At 42.8% G+C, this 9912-nt stretch overlaps 1 protein-coding gene across 1 annotated transcript; it reads left to right on the top strand.

Annotated features, from left to right (window-relative positions):
* The first annotated feature begins 287 nt into the window (after positions 1–287).
* AHSG (alpha 2-HS glycoprotein) lies at positions 288–6912 on the top strand. Its single transcript, XM_036388969.2, has 7 exons — positions 288–504; positions 1843–1953; positions 3095–3179; positions 4000–4163; positions 4448–4561; positions 5382–5462; positions 6300–6912. Exons 1-7 carry the CDS (start codon positions 301–303, stop codon positions 6573–6575), a joined length of 1035 nt encoding a protein of 344 aa, XP_036244862.1. The 5' UTR covers positions 288–300; the 3' UTR covers positions 6576–6912.
* The last annotated feature ends 3000 nt before the right edge of the window (positions 6913–9912 follow it).

A 9912-nucleotide genomic window follows, 5' to 3' on the forward strand; every position in this document is an offset into this window, starting at 1 on the left:
AATTGTGTTACATTTTTGCTGACGCTTTCTTCTTAAGCTGCTTTAGCAGACTTCGCAATATCCTACCTGATAAAATTTACTTTGGCCAAAATTAATCAGTCAGCTTGATGTCCTAACATTTACTTTTCTCTTTTGTTGTTTGCAATGCTTCTTGGAACTGGGACAAATATCAGGCGTGTGCTCATGTAAATCTGAGGTATGTACTATATAAATGAGGCCCCAGCTCTCGCTACCTAGCTACCATCTGAGCTGTATTCTTAGATCTCTATTTCTGAAAGGGATCAGTTTTCCTCAGGTGCCATGAAGGCACTAGTAGCTTTAATACTGCTTGTTCAGCTTCCAATTCACAAAGCTGTACCAGCAGCTCCCCCTGCTCCCTTGGGCTGTGATGACCCAGAATCTGAAGCAGCAGCTGAAGTTGCTCTGAATTATATTAATGGCCAGAGTCATCATGGATACAAGTTTGCCTTGAACAGAATCGAGGATATCCGTGTGGTACCCCAGGTAAGTGAGGAGCTTGCAGGCAGAACACTCTGCTCACCTGGGGATGCTTGGAAATCACCCAGGGCCTGCAAGGGCTGTATCCTCACACGGGGAAATCAGCATGGCTCTGTTGATTTAAATGGGGCAAGGACACCTGGTAGCAGTGGAGAATCCAGGTCACTGGGATGTATCTCTCAAAGACCAGAACAGAGGGGGAGGGAGAACTGTTCAGACGTTTTTGTACAGTGCTAGAAAGAGCTTGGGTTACAAACGCTGCATGTTTGCTAGGGCAGATCATCCCAGGTGCTGATTTGTAAGCCCAGTAGCTAATCTGGAGAAAAACTGAGGATAATCTTTGAGATGCAGGTAATTACTTATTGGCTAAACACATACCTATCAAAACTCCATGCTATTTGTGATGTTGTAGTAGGCACTAATTTTACCTAATGTCCCACTGAGCTGCCAAGGAGTCTAAATGGAAATTACCGTGGCTTATTTTCCCATAGATCTATTGCTATCAATGAAGGCATCTAGAAAGGCCATAGAAAAGTCACAAATACAATGTATGTGCCAATTCAGAACCTTTGATTCTCTTAAAACATGGGAAATAGTCCCATGAGTGAAAACATGACATGAGTCATAGACATGAGTAAAACTCCATGGCTGTTTTCTACTTGTTATGAAAGAGAAGATACCAAAAGATTCGTTTAGAAAAGACTACAACAGCCATAAAAGAGATTAGAAGTGTGTCCAGAGTTACCCATACAAAAACACTGGTGACACTGCTTTGCTCATATTAATGCTTTTACACTAAAATGACTTAATTGGTTTAAATGGAATCACTCATGACTCGAACATCACAATCAATCTTGGACCTAGAGAACCCAAGAAACTGTGTCCTGTGTTACAGATGCAAAGGAACTGGTGCAATTCAGTGTAATTCCAATGGACTAAACCAGACAGGTCAATGTTCACTGGTGTTTGTTTGGTATCTGGTTATAGAAACATGAAGTTTTTTCATCAGAAAGCTGTTGATTTCTTTAAAACTACCCAAAAAAATAAAATTAAGTTAACTTAAGAGAACTGACTCACTACATACAAGCTTGACTTTGCCAATTTTATGAGCCTGTTCCTTATTAACTGGAATAAACTCAGTGTGATTATCTTGACTTACTCCAGATTTGGAGTCCTGGTTTTTTTTATAAAGTTAAAAGTAAGGACCTTTTCATTTACTCTGGTGTATACCTGAAGCTACCCATGATAGTCAGCAACAGAGGAAGTGCAGCCCCAGGGAAGAAATCTGGTGATGTTTTGTGAAGAAATTACATCAATTCCAATGGTTTATTTTTTTCCTTTCAGGGGCCAAATAATGACATCATATTTCTTGAACTTGACTTACTGGAGACCACGTGCCCTATTCTCAGCCCTACACCTCTTGCAAATTGCACAGTGAGGAGCTTTGCAGAACATGTGAGTACCTGAACATTACCAGCTGGGTCCAAAGGTGCATGTTCAATATGTTGATGCCAAAGGCCAGGCTATCACCAGATTCCCAAGCAAAAGTCATATCCCTGTAACAGCCTTTAACCACCCAACCACTTGTAACCTCCTTGCTGACTTCACTGCCTTCATGTCATGAAGGACTTCTCTCCTGGATTTCTTTCATGTCCTGTTATCTGAAGAGGACAGATCTCTGCCAACATAGCATCCCACACACAGTCCATGAATGCCATGGGGCCTTCTACAGGGGCTCCAGATTCAGTCAGCCCAGATGTCACTGCCTCATTGCAAACCACAGACAGAGCAGGCTGTCAATGTGTGCAAAAATACCCTTCCCTTGGCTACATGTGGGTTGTTACCTGCTGCAGTTCCACCAAGCCTTCTCTTCCTAGTTACAGCTGCAGATGAGCTATTCCCTTCAGCTAGGGCTCTGCCTTTGAAGTAATGCTCAGCTGGAATTTACTGGCCTCAGATACTTTGTTCTTATGCAAGTGTGATCCAGCTGTGAGACGCTTTCCTGACCAAAGCAGTGGAAATGTTGTCTGAGCCTGCTGTTTCTAGAATGGGGCCCAATTCACAGAGCTCACTAAATATGAATCATGATCTACCCCTGTATTCATCAGGGCTCAGATTCTATTTTCCATCAGAGGGGAGGTAACTCTAACTGTTCCCTCTTCCCAGTGACTCCAGCTTTGCCTTTGACATCTCCTCCCTGCTGGATCATGTTGCTCACACAAGGCAGCACACTCTGCTGTTACCATGGCCACTGACCAGCTGAGATTAGTGAGAACGTTATCAAAGAGCTCTGTGGAAGGTCTTAATTCATAAGTATTCATATTCTTTGCTCTATATGAGAGACAAATCTGTACTTAATGCCCACAATCTTGCTACCCTGGTACTTTTGATACTTTTGAGATCCAGTTTTGGATCCAGATTCTGTAGCTCTGATCTGCCTTTTACAAAATCACAGACATCAGGACATGCCTAGCAGTGCCTTTGCCATCAGACCGATGTTGCCAGGAATGGTCAGCCAGGATCTGTTCTTTTGAATTTAGAGGCCTTTTATCAGAAAATCCAACAATGCAACCCTTTGATTTTTGTCTCTCTCTAGGCAGTTGAGGGTGACTGTGATGTTAAACTGCAGAAGGTGGATGGGATATTATCTGTACTTGCTAGCAAATGCCACTCACATGCAGGTAAAGGCTTTGTTCTGTAGATTTGAATCTAGAGGCTGGAGTATTTTTATAGCAGTGGTTACAGTTCAGTGGCTTTTCTGATTCTGAACTCCTGGGTATAAATATGGCATAAAGGACAGTAGTTAATGGATTTTCTAAATCCAGCCCTCTTTTCTGGTTTCATTCCCTTACAAACCCACTGTTTCTCTTTGCTCCTCTTTACTGTGACAACTGAGATACTGTAAGACTAACTGGGGAGCAAGTCCCAGATTTGAGTCTTTTCAGTCAACAGTTTAACCTTAAGAATTTGATTACTTGTTGGTCTGAGTTTACTTGCACTTGTTGGTCATCAGAATCCCATTGGCAGATGCAGCTTCTTTACTGAATCCAGCATTTTCAATAGTACCATGGGAAAGCAGAATGTCTATTCTGCCTGCTCAGTGTGAGATCTCTTTGCTCTGTACGAGATGTCTTCAGTACTACTGTCAAAACTGATGACTGAAATAACAAACACAACTCCAGTGAGGTAAAAGATCTTCATTTTTCTACCATTCCTTGTGTGAGCTGAAGCACCTTTTCACTGGTGTCATAAAGAGGTTTCCAGAAAGAAAATTTTCTAAAAACTGAGTAAGAACATATAAAATCTGCTACTGAAGTCCACAGAAAGATTTGCATGGCCAAGTCGTGTGACACACTGCCATCTATAGCCTGCACTGGAAAAATTCCTGCCACTTTAATTTGGGACAGATTTTTAAACAGTGCTTTGTGTTACTGAATAGGCCTATAATGCCTTTCTAAACAATTTACAATCTGATCAAAACATGATCTATTCCTCCTGCAGACTCCAGTGAAGACATTCGCAAAGTCTGCCCTGACTGTCCACTGCTGGCAAGAATGAACGACACAGAGGTGTTAGAAACTGTGTCAGCTGCACTCAATGACTACAACAGCAAAACCACTGATTCTTACCTCAGACTCCTCGAGATTGGAAGAGCCAAAATACAGGTAATTTCTACAGCTATGTCTAGCCTTTCATGTAAACATAATACTTCATCTACAGTAATTGTGTACTGCTACCTAGTTATGTTTGCAAACAGACACAATTTGCTTGCTCTTATTCACCCTCCTGATTTGCTTCTAATTTCCCAACTATTATGTGTCATTTTAGCCACAGGATTCCCTTTCACTCCAGTGGGAGATGAAACCACAACATTTGCCTTTTATCTTTTCTCAGCAGCTCTGCAGTTTCTGAGTGCAAAGTCAGTCAAACATTTTTCCTGTTTTATCAGTATCACCCAGGGCACGTTGTTGTTACTGAGTTTGCTGTGGGTGCCACGAACTGCTCTGCACAAGAAGCTAAAGCCAACGTGGGGGCTTGTCAGCTGCTGCCTGAGGATCAGTCTGTGAGTATGGCAGCACACCAGCCCCAGCTCCCCAGCTCTGAGGTGGAAAAGCAGCATCATGCTGGGATGTGCTTGCACTGGAGCAGGAATAGACCCCTGTGGGGATCAAAGTCAAGAGATGTGTACCATCATGATATATTTTTCAATATATCATTCTTAAAGCTATATCACACCTTTCTCTTTTCTCTAAGATATCGGGACTGAATTCTCATGGATTTGAATACATTTGAAAAAGCTTGAGGACCAGAGACAGAATATTTTTAATGAATAGACTATATATTATTGTTTATTCTTAAAATGAGCACCTGAGAAAATCAGGCTCTTTGTACTGGACAGTACACAGTCAAATTAAAAAAAAAAAGAAAAAAAAAAAACAAAAACAAAACCAAAAAAAACCAAAAAGCAGACTGTTTCCCCCTCCTACAATTCCAGTGCACTCAGTTCTGATATATATGCACTTGAGAATTATATTGTATACTTTACCATGTTAAAATTCTTCTGTTTCTGATGAAACTGAGTCCTAAGCAGTTTTAGGGGGTGGGAGCTCTTTACCTAGATTCTTATATATTCTTTCCCTCCCTCATATCCAGACATACAAAAGATCTTGCTATAGAAGAACACAGAAGTTTCCCTTATTTGCTGCTTATGCATTTAAAGAGCTTTTTTTTTTTAGCCCAGCAGGCTAAAATGCAAGCACTTTACTGCTCAGATAGAACATGAGAACAAGTAGCCATTTCTAAATGTGCTGAAATACAAAGTTCTGATGCAGCCTCCCTCTATTTTCTAACTATTTTCTCTTGACTGTGTTCTGCTTTGCCAGAATTTTGGTTTCTGCACAGCAGTGATGGTAAAAGCTCCCTCACAAGACCTTCAGGTGGACTGCCAGTTGTATGGACATCAGGTACCAGCTCCAGATATTCCCTTGCTTTCCTGGGTATTCTAGCCTACTGGTACTGTTACAAGGCATCATCTTGAGTTTACTTCTTTCACTATAGACTGCATTAGCCACCTGCGATAACTTAACTTTGTACCCTAAAAGCCAAGGTAAGGTAGCTCCTGATTATCCTATGGATTTCTGTGCTGGGCATTAAGTCATGTCTGCCATCCATGCCTGACATAATTCGCCCTCTTGACCATCTGGGAGATTCACATGTCCATCAGGGCAAAGGGAACCAGACTCTGCTCAGCTAAAGGGATGGGGCAGATAAATGTAAAACAGAAATCAGCATTGTGAGGCTGGAGGCTTTTAGTCCTTAGACATGACTGAATTCAGGGACCTTGTCCTGCACTGCTTTAGCAAGGGGAGGGAAACATGTGCACTCGACCTGAGTACTCTCCAGGTATTTTAGCTCACATTTGGTCTCAGGACTAGGTGGTGGTTGAATACTTCCTATGGACAACAGCTCTTGGTAGCTCAACAGTAATTAGCTGTCTAAGAGGTATATGAAAGAGAAAATGAGACAGCTGGTCTTGAATGTTTCACCAGCTGTGCAGGTGGCCCTGAAAGATCATATAGCACAGAATTTGGTCCTGATGATTCATTGGCTATAAAAACGTGTTCCTGGGTTCCTGTGCATGTGTTCCAATGCAAATCAGACTTCCTGATAGTCAGGAGCATTTGAACTTGGGTTGCAGGCCTGCAGCTTTTAGGAGCAGGGTAACTAGTAAGGTATCAATTACCTGTACATCACAAGCCCCAAATCCCTGAAAACCAACATGAGCTGTTTTTCTTTTCCAGCCTGGAGTTACCTACGCTCATCCAGGTCAAGACACATCAGCAGGACTGGCACCCAGTGCTGTGGGCATCACAAACCACAATCTTGGGCTTTTCCACAATAACCCTGTTGCATCTGAATCCAGCTCTTCAGAAATTTTGCGTTCCATGCTCCCAGCAAAATCAGTAGCAAAGAGAGCAGTCCCAGAGGCTGCTCAGCATGACAAAGTACCTCGCCCTGTTGGCTTTGTGCCTCCTCCTCCTCCCTGCCCTGGGAGGATTCGCTATTTCGATATCTAGGCTGTGTTTCAGACATGCAATGCAGCCAAGCTGAGGGATCAGTGCAGCAGCAACACACAGACCACAACATCGACTACAAATAGGTGAGAACACTTGACTCTCAGCCTGAATGAGTTTTACCCTCCAGAGGGCAGAGCCATGGTCAGGGTCTTGCAAAGGCCTGCTCCAAAATATAGATTATTACAACATAAAGCAGTAGTTTACTTTACATACAGGGATTCTCTAGTTAAAATACAGAAAATATTGTTTCAGTGAAACTGTTGTAAGAGCTATACAACAGTTGTAGCTTTGTGATAGAAACACCACCTGAAAGGTTAGTTCACAATAAAATGTTCAAAGCTTTGCTACCTTCTATCTGTATATATTTTCATTTAGTTGTCAAGTATCTCCTTCACAGCATTATGAGTCATATTCTGGGCTTGATTTCAAAAACACTAAGCTCCTGCACTTCTCATCAGCTTCACTGGGATGTGTGGGTGCTGAGCACTGCGGAAAATCAGGTCAGTCCTCCCTTTTGATCACACACCAATAGCACTAAAGAAGTGGCAGGAAAAAAAGTACTTTTTCCTTCCACCTATAATGTTTCCTACCACGTACCTACTTTTGATATCACCAGAAATACCTCAAAACTTTTGGACGTGGCGCAAGAGCATCCATGTCTATGAAAAGAACAGAGAGTCAGGACACACTCATTGCTGGCAGGCTGAAAGCATCAATCCCTGCAGCCAAATACATGTGCATTGTCTGTCTGCCAGCAGACACACAGGTGCAGTACAATCGTGCGGTCCTGCACGGTCTGTGTGCACATAAGGAAATGCCAATTCAAGGGAATAAAAAATATATGACTGGCATGTATATCATATAACCGGACCCTGACAGTGATGGCAATTTACCACTGTCCTAGCAGTCAAATCTTCCCTGAATTTCTGGCACATGTTAGAGGCAGAATCTATTCTAGGTAGAGAATTAATAAGGGGCTGGGGCCAGAAGGATCTTTACTGCCAGCCAGACTGGAATTCTGCAGGCCCTGGGGAGCAGTCTCAAAGAGAGTCATGAATGTTTAACCAGGAACAGCACTTGCTACAAGATAATTATCATGCAGGCAGCAAAAAATTGCAGAACACATGTCATTTCTGAACTCTTTCAAATAACCTGTCCTGTTCTCCTAGTTACAACCACCCAGTACTCAGTAAGCAACACAACTAACACTTGCTCTTGGTGATAGTGCAAAAGCTCACAATACAGAGAGGTTCTGCTCTGCAGTGCCAATGGGGAAGGGGAAAGTCATTGGCACTTGCACCAGTGCTTCAGCTGGCTGTGTAAAGAAAAGAAAATCAGCCCAGACGCTATAAACCACAGCCTGATGTGATGGCAGCACACTGAGGGCAAGCTCTCCTGTGAAGGTAGCTGCTCTCACATTTCAGCAAATGCTGAATTTTGCAGGAAGTGTGTTGTGGGCAGTTGCACCAGCCACAGCCACTCAGTGGCTCAGGGAGTTTTTGCTCCTCTGTAAAGCAGTGACTCCAGTATAAGTTGCATGCAGCCATTCCTTCAAAAATGCTAGTATTAAGCTGTAGAAATCTCTTAATGCAGTAAGATAGGAGGTCTTCCCATCTCACTGCATGAGACACAGCACAGGATTTAATGAACCTGCAGCTATTGAGTTTTGCATCCCTGTGACACCAGATACATGAGACTTTTCAAAACTAGGAATCACCATTACTAAACTATAGATATTGTCTTCTACATAATGAAATAGGAACTAATTAACAGAAGAGAGAGTGTTTTCCAGGCTTAGAAAATTTTCTGATGGCAGAAACAATGTTTATAGAAGGGATCCCTACCCATGGGGAGCCCTGAAATCCAGAAATGCTGCATTTTCTTGTTGCCTTTTCAAACCACACAAGCAAAGATATATAGCAGAAACATCTGCAGGCTCCATACTTCACAGATGTTCTCCTATACCTGGTGAAACCAATCCCTTGTTTTCTAAAACAGGAAGAAAAAAAATTTCTCTGTGCATTCCATTTTGGTAGTTGCATTTCATCTTTCTCCTTAGCACTTGTCCTCTTAAGGACACATTGTGCCCCCTTACATATCTGTTTTCCATGACTTCTTTGAAGCAATCACTTTGTCTCCCACCAGTATAGCCCCATGTTTATGCACTTAGGCCTTAGTAACAGATTCAGTATTTAATAATCAATTCTCCGGGCAATGAGACTTATGAAATGGTGGTAGATGAAATACAAATGCTTCCTCCCTTGAAATGCAGCATGAAGAGTTTTGCCAGGTCTGCATCACTGGCTGACAATGTTTTTCAGCTTTTTCACACCCTGTTTTGCAAAAGCTCATGTACTTCATGTGCTGCTTTGGTTGAACATGCTCGGATTTCCCAGCTGTGTCCATGTTTTGAGGTCAGCTACTTCAACAGAGAAATTTTTCCTTTCCAGGCAGAGGAAGAGTACAAAGAGCAGAGTCAGGGATATAACAATCCCCTATTATAAGAAGCACCAACACAGCCAGCACTAACTGGCACCCATCTCCATAGAAATGCCATGCACTGTAAGGATAAAGAAAATGAGTTATTATCCCTTAGCCGCAGGGGAAGCAGCCCCAGGCACAAGGAACAATGGGAGCGAGTCTGCATTGCTGCTGCTGCGGTTCCTGTACTATGGCTACAGCAGGGTTTCTCAACATTCAGCCCTTGTACCCCCCCCTCGGGGACACAGTCTGTGCATTATCCCTCACCCAACACGAGAGGGGCTCTCTCCAGTAGCCATGTGCCCCTTCTGCCCTGCTAGTGGGGTTTTGCACCTCTGCCACCAAGCAAAGTCTTCTTAGAGGAGTTTCAGCTCCAGTGCTGTTGCAGCTCTTCTGGCTGTATCTATAATCCCAGTTTTCTATGGACATTCCTTGGGACACATTCTGCTGTCTCCCAATGCTTTAAACATTTCTGGGCTCAGATTCTTTACACAGCGAGAAAAAAAAGTGACAATATAGAAATCTTTAACTACTCCAAACATCACAGTAGCATTGAAGAGGCAATTATGCCCCTCACTTGCACTTTTTCTTCCTCATTCAACAGAACTTTCAAAACTAAAGGTACTGGATGTCCTCCAGCAGAAAGCTGCAATCACAGAGTCCCATGACAAAAAATAAGAGCCGGGGACTTGGTAACCCAGCTTCTGGTATCCTTCAAGGTGAAATGCTGCACAGTTGCCCCTTAGTAGAAAACCAGTGACATTCACCAGGATCCTCCCCAAGTAATGGTCCCTGTCACTTCTCCAGATCTTCAAGATAGAAGCTACTCGTAAAGTTATTCCCCCTTGTCTCCAGC

The sequence above is a fragment of the Molothrus ater genome, chromosome 10 (assembly GCF_012460135.2).
Source record: "Molothrus ater isolate BHLD 08-10-18 breed brown headed cowbird chromosome 10, BPBGC_Mater_1.1, whole genome shotgun sequence".
Classification (NCBI taxonomy): Eukaryota; Metazoa; Chordata; class Aves; order Passeriformes; family Icteridae; genus Molothrus; species Molothrus ater.

Bases quoted from the DNA above. Each gene is read 5' to 3' on its own strand.
- AHSG (XM_036388969.2), top strand. From the start codon at position 301: ATGAAGGCACTAGTAGCTTTAATACTGCTTGTTCAGCTTCCAATTCAC. The intron at 1,954-3,094 runs GTGAGTACCTGA...GTCTCTCTCTAG, and splicing joins TGAGGAGCTTTGCAGAACAT to GCAGTTGAGGGTGACTGTGA. The intron at 4,562-5,381 runs GTGAGTATGGCA...CTGCTTTGCCAG, and splicing joins TGCTGCCTGAGGATCAGTCT to AATTTTGGTTTCTGCACAGC.